Source organism: Mirounga leonina, unplaced genomic scaffold (assembly GCF_011800145.1).
Source record: "Mirounga leonina isolate KUSES-001 unplaced genomic scaffold, KU_Mleo_1.0 Mir_94, whole genome shotgun sequence".
Lineage (NCBI taxonomy): Eukaryota > Metazoa > Chordata > Mammalia > Carnivora > Phocidae > Mirounga > Mirounga leonina.
The window spans coordinates 56,228,181-56,245,154 of NW_023270855.1; the positions used below are offsets into that span (position 1 = coordinate 56,228,181).

Consider the following 16,974-nt stretch of genomic DNA (forward strand, 5'->3'; position numbering starts at 1 on the left):
ACTCTCACTCCGTGTGCTTCCCAGAAATCTCCAGAAGCCAGTGTTGTGAAAATACTCTATTTATTAAAGACTGGCAGAAGGAAGTGGGGTTCTAGGTTCTGAATGGGAAATCCGAGTCCCAGCGCCAGTGGGGAGAAAGGAATATGGGTCAGCTGGCCACCTGGGAGGGGTCACAGGTCAGTAGCCGGACCCCAGTCATAGCCGTCCTCGTCAGAGGACTCCATATCTCGAGCTCGTGTAAACTTCTTCTTCAGGGCCTCCCGCCCGTAGGTCCTGGGGATCAGGAAACAGAGGGGAGGCTGTGGGCGGTGGGGAGGCTTGAACTACCCTTACCTGAGGCTGACTCTGCTAGGCACAATGGGTGTGGACAGAGACGAGCAGGACTGCTCATTTAGGGGTCAGGCCTCATTAACGAACTCCTACACATCCTTCAAAGCCCCATCTCATGTCCTCTCCTTCCGGAAGCTTTCCCAGTCTTCTGAGGAAGCGGGCCCTGACTACATGGGGTGGGATTGGCCCCTCTGCTTTCATCTCGCCCAGAAGGATGGGAGCACATTTAGACATAGCTTGGTTCTAGGTCCCTTCATCCCCTGAGCCTGAGTCCCAGGAAAAGGGCTGAGGGGCTCCAGTCTGGAGTACGGGGGCTCTTACCGCACGCTGTCCTGTCGCCACTGACCGTGGTGGGGGTGGCTGTCTACCTAGGAGTGGGGGAAAGGAGGTCAGCACTTCCCCCAAAGTAAGATAAACTGGAATGAAGAGCACCCCTGTCCCAACTCCCCACCTTGGCCCAGGCAGTGCTGCCCACGGGTTCTCTCCTAGCCCCACACAGGTCTGCAACTCGTCTCTAATTTTTAGTGAGAAGATATCCTGGGATTGGGGGGGAAGGCCTTGGCTGAGATCCCCTAGCCTGTCGGCAAAGGAGGAGTTGGGTTTCCCATCTGCAAAATTCCTGAGGGCTGTTCATAAATAAGTTCATGTATGGAAAGTGCTCAGGATAGTGCCTGCCCCATAAGCAAGCTGCCATGGACAGTTGAGCAGGTCGGGTACTGTACAACTCCTGGGAGCACATCAGAGATTTGTACATTTTCACATTTAACTAAAGAGGGCCTGGAGGAAGGGGTACCTTTGTCAAATTTATAGAAAGGCACTGTGGGGGCTGAGGCAGCCTCACAAAGAATAAATACTATATAAATACTTGTTTTTGGTAAACACCCAAGTCGTATGGGCTGGGACTTGGGTAACCGCATTGAGTTTAAACAACCACCTTGTGACGTCAAGATGTATCTATTCCATAAGGAAACACAGCGGTGGAAACATTTGTTTTAAGTTGTTCAGTGACCCATGCATTCAAATAGCCTAGGTCTGGGTCTGAGATACTGATCTCAGCAGAGAAGCTTCTGTTTGTTGATATCCTGGGGGGAAACAGGTTCACCGCACCGTGTGTCTCAGCCGCATCCCAAGACCCTTGCCAGGGCCACCCCCGTGCCCTGCTCACCTGGGCCCCTCGGGGACCGGAGGCTCTCCCATGATCCCGCGGGCTCTGGGGCTCATCCATGAGCACGGGCTCCGAGGACCGGGCCAGAGCTGGCGCCGGGGGACCCTCGTCCACGTCCGTGTGGGGCCCGCCCTCGCCGTCTGTGTAGCCCTCGCCATCTGTCTCGTAGTCGCTGTTGACCCGGCTGTCACAGCTCAGATCTGCAGAGCTGTCGGCCAGGCCGCGGTGAGGGAGCTCCAGGTTGTCCTCCGAGGAGTTGTCCAGCTGTGGGGCGGGGAGGCCAAGCTGAGCCAAGACCCCCGCCACCAAGCCAGGCCCTGCCTGATCTCAGACCAGATCCGCGACCCAGGACACCAGCCTTTGACCTCAGTCCCAAAACGGGTCAAGAGCCTGACCTCAGGCCAAATCTTGACCGCGGACATGCCCCCAGCCCTGACCCGGTACCTGGTCCTCGGCCGTCCAGATGGGCCGGGTCTGCTGCTCGCGGATGATGGCCTTGAGCTCCTCGTACCAACTGTCACTCGTGCCACGCAGGGGGATGGTGGCTGTGGGGAGGGGGCATCAGCACGGCGGAGAGACTCGGCCCAGGCCCCACCGCCGGCCCCGGATCCCCAGCTCCCGGCCCACCCGTGAAGAGGTGTTCGCTGTGCTTCCGTAGCTTCTGGGCTTGCGTGTAGAGGCGGCGGGTGCTGCGGCGGGAGGCGGGCGCCAGCCACTGGCGTAGGGCCTTGAGGGCTGGGCGGCTCTCGGGGGCGCAGAAGACCACGATGGGGTAGTACTGCACGTAGTTGAGGCGTTCGACCGCTGACGGCGTCACGTCCAAGAGCGCGTGCTTGTTCTGGGCCCAGCCCGCAGTGGAGACGGTGGGGCGGGGGGGTGGACAGACCACAGAGACAGAGCAGGAGACGGGTCAAGAGGCAGGTGAAAGATCAGCTGATCAGAGATGCAGGTGAAGGGCCAAGGTCAAGGTGGGCCCCAGCCTCGCACCGCAAGCCGGCATGTCGGAGGGGTGGGGGTGGTGGGGGAGGCTGGGAGAGCCCAGGGCTCGCCACTGTGTCCCTCCCAAGCCCCCACATCACAACACCTCCCCGAGGGGCGCCGTGGGAGTCCCTGCTGTGCAGCATGGGGCAAGAACAGGTCGGAGACCTGGGCCTTGGTTTCCCCACCCTTGAAACAGGACCCACAGCAGGGCCCTGCTTACTTTCTCCGCGATCATGCGCACGGTGTCCAGCTTGATGATCTTGGAGGGGCTATCTGTCCTCAACACACTGTCTGTGGAGGGGAGAGAGAACCCGGCAGCTTCAGAAGGGCATCCCCCTGGCCACTCAAATTCAAGCCTCCCTGCCCCTCCCCCGCTCAAGAACCCACCATGGCTCCCCATCGCCCTGCAAGCAATCCTAACAACAGCAGCAGCCCCCCTAGCCATGTGCCTGACACTCACTGCACTCAGTCTCCCAGCTGACCATGGCCTACACTGCTACTGACCCATCAGGCAGATGGGAGACAGCCTCAGGGACATAAGGTCACTGGCTCAGGGTCACAGAGCCAACACGGGGCAGGGTGAGGAGCCTCATTTGGAGTCTGTGTTCCAGACACTGGCTCTCCCAGACTTGACCCCAGCTCGAGGCCTTTGCTCAGACTGTGTCAAAGGAAGCTGCTCTCCCACCCCCCATCTGTCCTCTAGGACTTGAGATAGAGCACTGCTTCCTCCAGGAAGCCCTCTAGTGTAGCCAGGCAGCTGAAGGGGGAGACCCGCCCTGCCCGGGGGGCCTAAAAGGAATGGGGGAAACACAACCTTACCTGTTTTTTTATTGTTATAAAACGTGCATAACATAAAATGTACCACCTCAACCGTCTTTTAGCGCACAGCTCAGCGGCATGAAGCACCCTCACGCGGTCCTGCGACCACCCCCACCCTCCGTCTCCAGAACATTCCATCTCCCCACACGGAGACTCTGTCCCCGTGAAGCACGGACTCCCCACCCCCTGCCCCAGCCCTGGCTCCCACCCTCTCCTTTCTGTCTCTGTGGACGGGACTCCTCTGGGGACCTCCTGGGAGTGGGGTCCTGCGGGATGTGTCCCTCTGGGTCTGGCTCCTCTCACTGAGCCCAGTGTCCTCGGGGTCCCTCCGAGTCATGGCAGGTGTCGGGGTCCCTTCCTTTCTAAGGCTGGATCATGTTCCAGCGTGTGGATGGACCACACTGTGTTTATTCACTGGCCTTGGGTCGTGTCCGTGGTTTGGCCGCTGTGGACGATGCTGCTGGGAACGTAGGGGGGCAGATCCCAGTGTGAGCCCTTGCCTTTACTTCTCTTGGGTGTAGATCCAGACACGGACTCGCTGGCTGGGTCGGGTGGTGACTCTGTGTTTCACTTTCTGAGGAGCTGCCACCTGTCCTCCCCAGTGGCCGCCCCCCGCCATTCCCCCAGCCGCGCAGGAGGGCCCCGATTCCCGCATCCTCACGGACACTGGCTCCGTTGTTTGCTTCGTTTGACACTATGGCTCTCTGAACCACACCCAGGGGCCTCCTCCTCCTCCCGCCAAGTTCCTGTCCCACAGGCCCTGCGTCCCAGGGTGCTCTTGGAAAAGCCTCCGGAAAGCTGCTGAGCCCCCCGGGGCAGTGAGAAGGCCAAACGGACAAAGGGCCTCACCTCCTGAAACGCTCACACCTTACGTGGGCACGAACACGGTGCCTGGGAGCCCCAGCCGCGAGCCACCGTGCAGGACACATCCGCCGCCTTCCCTCACTCATCCCTCCCACCGAGGACAAGAGACCCCATTTGAGAGGCAAGGAAGGGAGGGCTCAGAGAGGGCAAGCGGCCAGCTCAGGGTCACCCAGCCACACGGAGTAGGAAGGAATTTAGGGACACTGACCCACTGGACTCCCTGGCACTGCCTCGAGCTGACAGATGCCCACCCAGAGGACCCTCCAGCAGCTAGATGAGATGTTGTACCTCCAAAAGCCCCTCCACCCTCCTCTGGGGGCTCCTAACCAAGATCTCGACCCCACGGGGCTTTGAGCTGAGGCTTTATTAAGTGCATCTGCTCTGCAAATAGTGCCCTCTGCTGGAAAGTAGCTACAGGCAATATGTAAATCAGTGGGTGTGGCTGTATCCCAATAAAACTTTATTTGTAGGTGCCGAGATTGGAAGTTCATTATCATTTTTACGTGTCACAGAATTTTTCTTTTAACATCTCTTCAACCATTTAAAACGTGTAACTACGGGGCGCCTGGGTGGCTCAGTGGGTTAAGTGTCCGACTTGTGATTTTGGCTCAGGTTGTGATCTGGGGGTTGTGAGATCGAGCCCCGCATGGGGCTCCACGCTCAGCGGGGAGTCTGCTGGAGGATTTTCTCTCTCACCCTCTGCCCCTCCCCACTCTCGCGTGTGCACACACACACACATACTCTATATATATAAAAATAAACAGATCTTTAAAAAAAAGTGTAGGGGCGCCTGGGTGGCTCAGATGGTTAAGCGTCTGCCTTCGGCTCAGGTCATGATCCCAGAGTCCTGGGATCGAGTCCCGCATCAGGCTCCCTGCTCAGCGGGGAGCCTGCTTCTCCCTCTGCCTCTCTCTCTCTCTCTGTCTCTCATGAATAAATAAATAAAATCTTTAAAAAAAATAAAAATAAAAAAAAGTGTAAATACCATTCTTAGTTAGCAGGCTGTATAAAAACTTAGCTGATGGGCCAGATTTGGCCCAGGAGCTTTCATTTGCTGACCCCCCTACTCCAGCTTGTTTCTGTAGTGGCTAATTTGGGGTCTCCTCAGGGCGATCATCTTGTTCAGTGCTGTGTCTGTAGCTCAATAAATATCTCTTCAACAAACAAAGGAACGGGTAGCACGTTGGCTGCCTGGCGAGGTGTGTTAAGACGATTCTGAGGCTCTATCCAGATTAAGAGTGCCGAGACCAATTCAGGACATCTGGCCCCCGGCATTAGAGGGGTGCTGGTGACTCACGTGCCTCATGTTTCCACGGGCTGTTCTAACTCTTCCCACAAACAGCAGCAGCGGCAGCCTGGTCATCAAGCTGCTTTGGCCCCAGAGATGGGGAAAGGGTCGTCAAATGACTCCCCCCGCCCCCGCCAACAAAGACCTGGGTTCTCACCTGCGATTTCGAACTGGTCAGGCATCTCAGCAGTCAACTTCTGCATCGCAATGTCTGCCACAGGCCCCAGGATCACCACTGGGCGCTTGAAGCTGGCTGAGGGGCAGAGAAACGGCAACAATCAAGGTCCCATTTGCAGCAAAGACTGCTAGATCTAAGCAGGCCCATGGCCGCCCAGCTAAAGACTACATCTCCCAGCGTCCCCTGCAGGCAAGGACAGCCATGTGACTAGTGCTGGCCAATGGGGTACAAGCAGAGGTGATGCATGCGGTTCTGCTTGTATCCTCCAGGAAAGGTAGGAGCCCTCTTCATCTTCTTGCCCCTTGCCCCTGGCTGGAATGTGGGTGTTGGCGTGCCGTCTGGGACCACAGTAAGGCAGAAAAACAAGATGGGAGGGGACCACCCTTGGCTGTTACTTAAAAAAGGCGTCTTGTCTGTGTCTGCAGGTGTCACATGGGGTCCGATAGAGCAGCTGAACCAGCCAACTCAGTGGTCAGCAAACTACAACCCGGGGGCCACATCCGGCCCACTGCCTGTTTTATAAATAAAGTTTTATTGGAACACAGTCACATCCACTCTTTTACGTACTGTCTCTGGCTGCCTTCCCGCAGAGCTGAGTCCTTCTGAAAGAAACTACCTGGCCCACAAAGACTAAAACAGTTTAGTGTTGGATGGATACACCATTTTAGCCATGAGGAAACGGGCGCAGAGGGCAGGAGGAGAGGGGGTATCTGCTCTTGTTCTCCTCTCCTGAACTCCAGGCCTCTCTCTCTCAAAAGCTCGATACATTCAGATTTCTAAACATTCTTTGGTCAAAATTAAGTTGGCGGCCTTTTATTTTTAAGTCTGTCTCAAAAAATAAAAAATAAATCTTTCTCCTCTCCTGGACGTTGGAGAGGCAACTTTGGAGTGGCTCAGCCCAATCCCATCCCTCCGGCAGGTTTTTCTTTTTTTTAAAGGCCTCTGCACCTGCCGCGATTCTTTCTCCCCCGAGGCCGTGGGCGAGAGCTTGCTTCCCTTCTGGTTATCTGGACGGGGCCGTCTCCCCACCAGCCCAGTGCTCAGAGGATCTGTGATCTATGTGCTGCTTTTGTGTGTATTTATAAATATTTGATTAATTTCTTAAGATTTTTAGCTTTTTAAAATTAATTGTTAAAAATATACATAACAAAATTTACTATTTCACTGTATATTTTAAGGGGTACAATTCAGTGGCATTTAGTACATTCACAGAGCTGTGCAGTCACCACCCCTATTTCAGAATATTCTCATCACCTTGAAAAGAAATTTGTCCCCATCAGAAGTCACCCCCTTGTCCCCTCCCCCAGCGCCCGGCCCCCACGAGCCCCCTTCCCGTCCATGGATGAGCGTGTTCTGGACGTGTCACACGTATGGACTCACACCCCGTGTGGCCTTCTGTGTCTGGTTCCCTCCCTGAGCGTCGTGGGCTCGGGGTCCGTCCCTGGGGCCGCGCGTGTGGGCGCCTCACTCCCATTTGTGGCCTAGGGACGCTCCCGTGTGTTATATCCCTTCATCTGTTGATGAGCATTTGGGTTGTTTCCACATTTGGGCTGTTGTGAATCACACTGCTGTGAACATGCGTGTGCAGGTTTAGGTCTAACACCTGTTCACAGTATGGGTGTATTTTAAAGGGTGTCTGTTTAGCACCAGCAGCACCCACTGAATGTACAGCCCCTTCTCGCTGTGCTGTCTGGTGCCACGGGGGGCGATGGAGCACTTAAAATGTGGCTCGACAGGCCGCCTGGGTGGCTCCTTCGGCTCAGGTCATGATCTCAGGGTCCTAGGATCGAGCCCCGCATGGGGCTCCCTGCTCAGTGCAGAGCCTGCTTCTCTCTGTCCCTCTGCCTGCCGCCCCCCCCCCCGCTTGTGCTTGCTCTCTCCCTCTCTCTCTCTCTCTGTGTCAAATAAGTAAATAAAATCTTAAAAAAAAATAAAATAAAATGTGGCTCGTCTGAACTAAGATGCCCTTTGAGTGCAAAACACACACCAGATTTCGAACACAGTGCACACGCAAAAAAGGATGTGGAATATCTCACTGACAACTTATAATTGGATTATCTATTAAAATAATACTTTGGCTACATTAACAAGATAAATTATTTAAATTATCTTTAACCATTTCTTTTTCGAGATTCTATACGTCGTTTGCACATTTCAATTGGAAATAGAAATTAATTTTTAAGGAAAGAAGCCCTTTCCTGTTTCCTTACTTCGGCACCCTACAATAACCAAAAATGGGTATTTTTGGTGGGAGAAGAGAGGTAAGGATGGGGGCTTCTGAAGGCTGATGTGGCTGAACACTTGGCCCAGAACTTCCAACAATCTTTTTTTTTTTTTAAGATTTTATTTATTTATTTGAGAGAGAAGGAGAGGGAGCACGAGAAAGTGGTGAGCAGAGCCAGGGGTCTGCGAGGGTGCATACTGCAGGTGTCCGTGGCTCAGTGGATGAGGCTAGAGGGGAGGGGCAGAGGCAGAGGGAGGGGGAGAAGCAGACTCCCTGCCGAGCAGGGAGCCCGATGCGGGGCTCGATCCCAGGACCCCAGGATCATGACCTGAGCCGAAGGCAGTCGCTTAACCAGCTGAGCCACCCAGGCGCCCCAACTTCCAACAATCTTACGAGCCTCCCCAGCCAACCCCCCCGCCCCCGCCACCCCAGGGACTCACCCTCTCGAAGCACCACGTGTTCATACGGCGGGTAGTGACCCTGCCTGGTCAGAGCGGACAGGTCCTCGCGGCTCTGATGGGTGGTCTTCTTGGCCCCACGCCGAAGGCCCCGCAGCCGCCAGAACTCGGCCCGCGCGCTGGAGCCCGTCGAGGCACCCGGCCCGGCCCCCACGGCGCGCTGGGCCGCCTCCAGACTGGCCAGCTGCTCCGCCCTGGGGAGAAGGCAGGGGACTGGTCACCGAGGGCGGCAGAAAAGCAGCCCAGCGAGGCCGTGCCCGTCTCCGGCGGGGAAGCCGCGGCCGAGGGGCGGCCCACCTGCTCTGGTTGGGGATGATGCCCCGCTCCTGCTCCCGGAGGTCGCGGCCCATGCGCACGGCCAGCCAGTGGCCCCCGCGGGCGTGGCTCTGCCCAGGGCCCGGGCACAGCGTGTCCAGCACGTGGAAGACGTCTCCGCGGGTGAAGCCCAGGCCCGATGGCGGACTGGCCTCCAGCTCGAAGTGCGTGCGGATGTAGAAGGAGTCGCCCACACGGGACTGCACCATTTTCCGGAAGACTGCGGACAGGGGAGGCTCCGTGAGCACCCAGGCCGCCGCCGGGCCCCGGCCCTCCTGGCCACACACACTCACTCTCCTGCTTCCGCTGTGTTACCAGCTCCACGTCCTCGCCCGGTGGCAGCCCCAGCAGGAACTGCACGGCCTCCTCCCGCGTCAGGTTCCGGAATGGCACGTCATTCACCTGCCAGGAGGGGGGCACGAGATGGGAGGAGGATGGCGGGGACGAGACGCGGTGCCGCGCTTGCAGGGGCCAGGGGGTCGGAACAGGGAGGAGACTGAACATGGGTAAGATTGTAGAAGGAGCCTAAGGAGGTGCCGGTTGTGGAGGGAGGCAAGACTCGCCGGGAAGGCACGACCCGGCCGAGGCCGTGGCCCAGACGACGCGGTCAGGACACGGTGGGCGCAGCCGGGACACGAGCGACAAGATTATGATGCTGACACTGATAACAAGCACGAGTCCCGGACAAGGTCATCACTTGGGCAACGAGGTCATGACACCGATAAGCAGGATGTGACACGGACAAGGTCGTGCCCCAGTCAGCAAGGTCGTGATCCAGCCAACAAGGTCATGACGCAGGCAGGGAGAGGCGTTAAAATGTGCAAATGCCCGTGGGCACAGGGGAGGACACGCGGGCAGGGAAGACTCGGGTACCACACCCACCGCCCGCTGCCCCGGGTCACCTGCAGAATCTGATCTCCCTCCTGGATGCCCTGCCCGTCGGCCGGGCTGCCCTCCTGCACCCCCGACACGAAGATGCCCACGTCGTTGCCGCCGGCCAGCCGCAGCCCGATGGTGGTGCCCTTGGGGAAGCGGACCACCCTGGAGTCGGGGCTGTACCTGGGAGGCGAGGCAGAGGCGGGGTCAGGCCGGAGGGGGCGGGGAGGGGGCGTGCTGGGCGTCCTTGGGAGAACCCTCACCCCCTCCGGGCCTCAGTTTCCCGAACAGCCCCACATGGCAGCCGCATCAGCACCCTGGTGCCGGAAGGCAGGACTGTGTGTCAGGGAGGCGGCCCTGGGATGTGCGGGCCTTGGGCCGGCGGGCTGTCTTTCTCGGGGACATACCCACGGTCCTCCACGCTCTGGCTGCTGGACACCCTGTAGATGTCATAGCTGCTTTGCCTCGGGGAGTCTGAAAGGGAACAGCAGTCTCTTTCCCAAGCCCACGGACTGGTCCAGCTGCCACACCGCTGCCTGATGGCCTCCCTGCCCCGCGGTGCTGTCACCCAGCCCCCCATCCTCCTCAGGGAGCTGTCACTGACCTCTTAGGCCCCTAACAGCCTCTGTAGCCCTGCTCGGCACAGCCTCACTGGCTGGGATCAGAAAAACCAGAGGGATGCTCAAGAGTCACCACCCTTCCGCCACCTGCTCACCTGGTTCCGAGACGGTTCTGGAATCCACCGAATTTTCCCGCCGAAGTAGGGGGCTCTCCCTGGAGGGGAACGGACTTGGGGTGAAGTGGGGATGGATGCTGAGAGTGACTGTTGGAATTCTAACTTCTCTGCACCCAGGTTCAACTCCGGGTTCTGCTCCCTCCTAGCTGTGAGACCGGGGGGCCACTGCCCTCTCTGGGGATGGCTAAGTCAGCCATGTGAGCCAGCTCAGGAGTGGATCATCCACCCCCAAATCCTACAGCCCTTGATGGCGCCTCGGCTGTAACCTGTTAAGATCGCGCATCAGCAGCGCCCCGCTAAGCCGCCCCGGCTCCGGATTCCCCAGACATTTACTGGTGTTTGGAGCTGCTGGGTTTTAGGGTACTTTGTTACACAGCCACAGATAACAGACCCCCTACCTCACAGGTGCGGGATGCCTAAGTAGGGTGCCCATTATCTAATCCCCACGTGTTGGACACTTGGGTTTTTAGGCATTGAGTTGTGTCCCTTCAAAATTCATCTGCTGAAGTCCTAACCACCCATCTCAGCCCCGATCCCTTGTGACTGCTATCCTTATAAAATGGGGACATTTGGACACAGAGACAGACACGCACAGAGGGGAGATGATGTGAAGGCAGACAGGAGGTGGACACCTACGAGCCCAGGACTGCCAGGAGCTACCGGAAGCTACTGGAAGCTAGGACAGAGCCCCACCCGCGAGCCTCCAAGGGGAGCCGGCCCTGCCGGCGCCCTCATCTGCCGTCCTGAGCCTCCGCCGCCACAGGGCACCGACGCAAGGTCATTGCCTCCTGTCCCCATCTGTCATCATCATCATAAGGAACAAGCACCCATGGCTGTTGTAGCCCCAAGAGAAAATCTCTAATAGGCGCCTTATGCACTTTGAAGTCTGGGATGTGTTGTAAAATTCAGTTCCTTCTGCTTTAAAGTTGATCCATATCAGGTTTTCCCAGGACCAAGAACCCAGAGCCAGTCCTGGGGGCAGGGAGGACTATGGGTGGACGGGGGACGCCTCTTCCAGGCAGGCCACCAGGTGGAAAAGATATGTCCACGTTCCCCTCCTGCTGAACCATTCTGGCCAATGGGGGCACGTACTCGGAGGAGTTGGTTTGGCTGGCGTCCAAACTGCGTTGCACATGCTGGGGTGGTGGTGGGACGTGGGAGGGCGGCGCCTGAGACAGCTCTGAGCCGAGGTCCGAGATGTCTGCAGGGGAGAGCATGTCCCCTCAGGCCTCCTGCCCACACCTTCCAAACTGGACCCATTTCACAGAGGGAAACATCAAGGCCCCTCCCAGCAAAGGGGCCTAGACCGAGTCAGGCTCAGCCAGGGCCTCCAGCCCTGACTTACTGTGTGGCCTTGGGCAAGTTTCTGTCCCTCTCTGAGCCTCGCCAATCCCCACCAGGCTCTGCCTGGCACTCTCTGCACCCCCCCCGCCCTCCATTCAACCCCCAGGGCCTGCCTTCTGGCCCCTCACCATCCAGGAGGGAACTGTCGCTGTCACTGACAGCCGGTGGGATGTTCACCAGGAACTGCCCTCGGTCCCTGAGCACCAGCAGGGTCAGCTTCCCTTCTGACTTCTCGATCAGTCGCCGTGTGTCACTCAGAGACAGATTCTCGCTGGACACACCGTTAATCTAAAAGGGGCCGGGAAGGAAGAGTTAATGCGAGATCGGGGATGCCAGAAATAGATAGCTTGGTGGGGGGGGGACTAGAAACACACAATCCCCAAGAATTCATAAAGACAGCCATTCTCAAGAGGAAATAATAGAATTGGATCCCTCCTGCTCGGAGACCATGCCCAGAAGTGACTCCTACAAGAATTCCAGAATTGGCCAATTTCCTGAGGGGTGGGGCGAGCACTAGGGGAAAATTAGAAGCCCGTTGAGTCCCCATCTCCCTAGAAGGGGAATTTCTCGGGAGACACTAGGAACAAACATTAGAAACAAGTCTAAGTAGGGGACAGGGAGTAGATAGCCCAAAATACCAGAAGCAGACGATCTGTAGGAGGTACTAGAAACAGACATTTAGAGGTACGTCAGAAACATAATTTGGGGAAGAATTTAATGTCCTCTCTGGGTGCTCCAGGAATCCCTTTCTATCATTTCCCGGAGGGTGTGTCTGTTTTCATTTACCCTGGGGATTGTGAGTTTGTCATCCCCCCCCCGCCCCCTCCGCCCACTGAGCTACCTGTTTCTAGTGTCTGCCCCAAACCACTAGAAACAGACAATTCCTCGGGGTCACTGGAAACAGATAACTCTGAAGAGGCTCTCAAAGCAATCAACTGGAAATGGTTTGGAAATCAAACACTAGGAATCACTAGAAACTGATTTTCAGGAGAGGAGTCTGGAAAGAAACCAGCTCCGAGACAGAGCCGCGCCTCTAAGCCTGGCCTCTGGACCATCAGCACTGACCAGCTAGGGCAAGTTGTGGAATGAGCACTGTGGGCCAGCGCCCCCGTGTGATTCTGGGGATACTAGAACCCGACATTTGGAGTGTTAGAGCAGAGGATGGGGGCAGGGGGGATCCTGCGTTGTCCTCTCTAACCTCTGGGAAACAGGCAACACCGCGCAGGCCGGTGGTTCCCGCCAGCTCTGTGGACCTTGCTGGTGGCAGGGTCTCCCTGTCTAGCCCCTGACAGGAAGCCTGGGCTCACCTGTAGGATGAGGTCTCCTTCCTGCAGCCCACGGTTCCTGGCGGCCAGGCCCGAATCAGTGATGTGCTTGATGAAGATCTGACTGCCCAGGGTGACCCCGAACTCTGTGGGGGGGAGGAGGGAAACTGAGGCAGGGCCTGGGCTGCGGGCTCCTCTCAAGCTCAGACTTCTCACCTGCCCTCGACCCTCCTGCCTGCCTTCTGGGCCGCCATCCCGCAGGGAGATCTCAGGCCCGGCTCCCTCCACGCCACCCTGGGGCTGTTCTGACAGGACCCAGGACCCAGGACGTGTGATGTTAGCACAGAAGGTCATGGGCAGGGGCCTGGGAAGGAACAGGGCCCTGGTCCCCACTCCCCAGCGCCCTGCTCACATCACCACATGGATGCTCTTAATGACATCACTGCGAGTGTTCAGGATGTGACTCTTGCTATTAAAATCCCAAGGTGGGGGGCGCCTGGGTGGCCGAGTCGGTTAAGTGTCTGTCTTTGGCTCAGATCATGATCCCGGCATCATGGGATCGAGTCCCCTATCGGGCTCCCTGCTCAGCGGGAAGCCTGCTTCTCCTTCTCCCTGCTCTTGTGCTCTCTGTCTCTCTGGCTCTCAAATAAGTAAATAAAATCTTTATTTATTTATTTATTTTTTTTATTTATTTGCGAGAGAGAGAATGAGAGACAGAGAGCATGAGAGGGAGGAGGGTCAGAGGGAGAAGCAGACTCCCTGCCGAGCAGGGAGCCCGATGTGGGACTCGATCCCGGGACTCCAGGATCATGACCTGAGCCGAAGGCAGTCGCTTAACCAACTGAGCCACCCAGACGCCCTCAACTATTTTTTTAAATACCCACCCCACCATGGAAGTCCGCTGCTTCTTCTTTCTTTCTTTTTTTTTTAAGATTTTATTTATTTGACACAGAGAGAGAGAGAGAGAGGGAACACAAGCAGGGGGAGCGAGAGAGGGAGAAGCAGACTCCCCGCCGAGCAGGGAGCCCGATGCGGGACTCGATCCCGGGACTCCAGGATCATGACCTGAGCCGAAGGCAGTCGCTTAACCAACTGAGCCACCCAGGCGCCCGTAAATAAAATCTTAAAAAGCAATAATAATAATAAATAAAATTCCAAGGTGGGGACAGATGTCCAGTGCCATTTATCACATCATGTTTAGAATTCTAAGGTCACAGTGCTGCCATTGAATTGAGATGGGGTCAGAGGTCACATCCCTGCTGTTGGGGTCATGAAGGAAACGCCAGTATCATGACCCTCTACGGATGTCACAGTGGGTGAGTTTCCCGGGGCTGCTCGAAATTGTCACAGACTTAGTGGCTTTAAAACAATACCAATCTGCAATCTCATAGTTCCAGGCTCGGAAGTCCTAAAACCCCGGCGCGGGCAGGGCTGGTCCCCCTGGGGGCCTCCGGGAGACCCGGCTCCGGCCTCTTCCTGGCCCGCGGCCCCCCTCCATCCTCACCGCCAGCAGCGCGGGGTCTGCCCGTCTCCGGGACTCCCACCCTCTGCCTCCCCCTCGTGAGGGCCTCCTGAGGACGCCGGGCCCCCCGGGAACCCAGGGTCACCCCTCTGCCGCGTGAGGGGACACGTCCCAGGTCCGGAGGGGCCAGGACGGGGATACCCATGGGGGCCTTTATTCTGCTGACCACCCGCCACACGGGACGGGGGTCAGGGCAGGGGCGACCCCCCTCTGCGGGGACGCTGAGCCCACCGCCAACAGCACACCCCAGCCGCCGGTTCACCTTCGCTCTCTCGCCTCCGCACCAGCACGGACTTCACGGGCCTCATGCGCACATCCTGCCGCGGCAGCCGCTTAAAGCCAGACACCAGGGCCAGCCCCTTGGCCTCAGAGCCACCACCGGGGGGGCTCCTGCGCCCATGGCTGCCGGCCCGGCTCCGGCGGCCCGCCCTCGGCCGGCGTGAGCGCTCGCCCCAGGAGCGGCCCGAGCCACTGGATGTGTCTCCTTCGTAGCCCTGGCCGTGGTCGGCCTCGTCGGAGTCCTGATGTCCCCGGCCAGAGGGGCTGGCCTGGGCGGCAGGCAGCTGGATTTTCCGCGGACGCTTCACCGTCTGTTGGGGGAGGAAGGGAGGGCCGGCTCAAGGCTTTGCCCACCCACTGGCCCGTCCTGGGGGACCCTGGCCCCTCTCTGGGCCTCAGCGTCCAAGCTGTGAGATGGGGACAAGATTCCACTTGCTTGTAGACGCTTACGCTCAGACTGCCCATGAGCTGCAGGACCGGGTGGGGCTCAGCGGGGGGCTGGGGGGGCAGAGGTGCCCCCTGTACCAGGGGCTGCCCCTCCCACCCGACCCCCACTCACAATGTTGGCCAACTTGGTGCAGGTCTTGAGTATCTGAATGGCAAAGGTGGAGGTGACACTCTCCATGGAGACCCCATTCACCATGACGATGTGGTCCCCTGTCCTGAGGGAGGAGGCTGGGTCTCAGGGAGGAGGCCTCACCTTGCACTTTGGGGCGGGCACCCCCAGTTCTACAAGGCCTGGTTCTAACTGACTGGTGTCCCATGTCTCACAAAGACATTTATCCTTCTGGGCCTCAGTTTCCTCATCTGTAAAATGGGGGCCAATCATGGATGCTACTGTAATAATAAAATGCAACCACAGAACAGAAGCTGTGGTTATAACGGGTGTCTCCATACTCCTCATTTCTTCTGTCCATCCCCTCTTTCTGCTATTCTCCCCCTCTTTTCCCGTCTGGGTTTCAACAGCTCTCTCTCTGAAGCTGTTCCTTGATTCCAGGCTGAGCCAGATCACCTGTCAGCCACTCAGGTCCCAGAACCATTTTCCCCCAACATAACTCCCAGGAGCCTCCTGCCCCCAACGGCTCAGAACACTGGGTTTCCTTCCCTCCAGCCAAAACAGGTTTCCCAGTCTTCATTCCAGGAATGCCGTGGGGCCACTATGACCCCGAGACCTACATCGGAGGACCAGAAATTGCCTTGGGGAGAGGGAGGGCCACATCACCAACTCCGTCCTGCTACCAGCTCCAAGCCCTGTGTTGGCAGGGCTGGAAGGCGCCAGGCACTTTCCTGGCTCCTAGCTTTGGCCCACACAGGTCCCTCCTCTCGGCCAGCAACCCTGCTGCCTCCATACGCACAGCAGTCTGCCCTCCGCTGGTCCCCCGGGCACCACATCAGAGACAACCACGGATCCACTGGGCCGGTCTCGGCCACCAGAGATTGCAATGCCGAAGCCTCGCCGGGGGTCCTAGGAGAGGATGAGACATAGGATGAGCTTCTGCTTCCCATGGGGACAAAGTTTCTCCCGTCCTGCTGAGCAGCCCGGGATCAAGAAGACATTCTTGTTGGCAACCACGCGGGGAGAGGGAGGCCTCACCTTGCAGAGCGTGGCCGTATGCTGTTCCCAAATGGTCATCTCCTCCATGTCCAACACCTGACAGGAGGGAATGGAAGGTGGGCGTGAGGCCATGGCAGGTCCACTGGAGCACTCGGGGGTCCCCTGCCCTGGGTGAGGAGCCCGGCTCTGACACTCCCATGGTCCAAGCCTGTGGGCAAGTGGCTACCTCTCTGGAGACCTCAGCTTTTGTATCTGCAAAGTGGATTTATGTCAGGGGTTCTCAGTTAGGGACCATTCTGCCCCCCAGAGGACACTTGGCAACATCTGGAGGCATCCAGGCTCCAGTAGTCATCACAACTGGGAGTGTTCCTGGCACCAGGTAAGTGGGGGCCAGGGGTGCTGCTCAACCCCCCACAGAGCAGGGCAGCCCCACGCAGAGAACAATCTGGGCCCAAATGTTCATATGCCAAAGCTGAGACCCTAGGTTAAGTGAACCAAACTGGTAAGAGCAGAGAAAAGGCAAGTGCCTGGGGGGGATGGGGGGGATCAGTGCCTCAAGGGATCCATGTCTGAGGAGGTCAAGCCTGGGGGGGGCGGTCAAGCGGGGGCGGGGGGGGGGTGCGGTCAAGCCTGGAGGGAGGGAAGATCAGATCCGGAGGGCAGAGATTTTTGTTTGTCTTGTTCTCAGTGGAGTCCTGATTCATAGCAGGGATTCAACAGCTGTTTATGGAAGGAAGGAAGGAAGGAAGGAAGGAAGGAAGGAAGGAAGGAAGGA

At 57.8% G+C, this 16,974-nt stretch overlaps 1 protein-coding gene across 1 annotated transcript; it reads right to left on the reverse strand.

The window, feature by feature from the left end:
- Nucleotides 1-43: 43 nt before the first annotated feature.
- Nucleotides 44-16,292, reverse strand: TJP3 (tight junction protein 3). Its single transcript, XM_034997258.1, has 20 exons — nucleotides 16,239-16,292; nucleotides 16,000-16,109; nucleotides 15,204-15,306; nucleotides 14,628-14,955; nucleotides 12,886-12,989; nucleotides 11,707-11,866; nucleotides 11,327-11,435; nucleotides 10,214-10,272; nucleotides 9,906-9,972; nucleotides 9,525-9,681; nucleotides 8,916-9,024; nucleotides 8,605-8,842; nucleotides 8,290-8,501; nucleotides 5,605-5,700; nucleotides 2,697-2,767; nucleotides 2,123-2,333; nucleotides 1,940-2,040; nucleotides 1,496-1,759; nucleotides 652-698; nucleotides 44-273 (listed from the first exon to the last, which is right to left on the reverse strand). Exons 1-20 carry the CDS (start codon nucleotides 16,284-16,286, stop codon nucleotides 171-173), a joined length of 2,697 nt encoding a protein of 898 aa, XP_034853149.1. The 5' UTR covers nucleotides 16,287-16,292; the 3' UTR covers nucleotides 44-170.
- Nucleotides 16,293-16,974: the final 682 nt, after the last annotated feature.

What these genes read in the sequence shown, in the direction of transcription:
- TJP3 (XM_034997258.1), bottom strand. Translation starts at nt 16,286, where the DNA reads ATGGAGGAGATGACCATTTGGGAACAGCATACGGCCACGCTCTGCAAG. An exon ending in CAGAACCGTCTCGGAACCAG is followed by an intron (nt 9,973 to 10,213) that starts GTGAGCAGGTGG and finishes GTTCCCTTTCAG; the next exon opens with ACTCCCCGAGGCAAAGCAGC. An exon ending in TGACCAGTTCGAAATCGCAG is followed by an intron (nt 2,768 to 5,604) that starts GTGAGAACCCAG and finishes TCCCCTCCACAG; the next exon opens with ACAGTGTGTTGAGGACAGAT.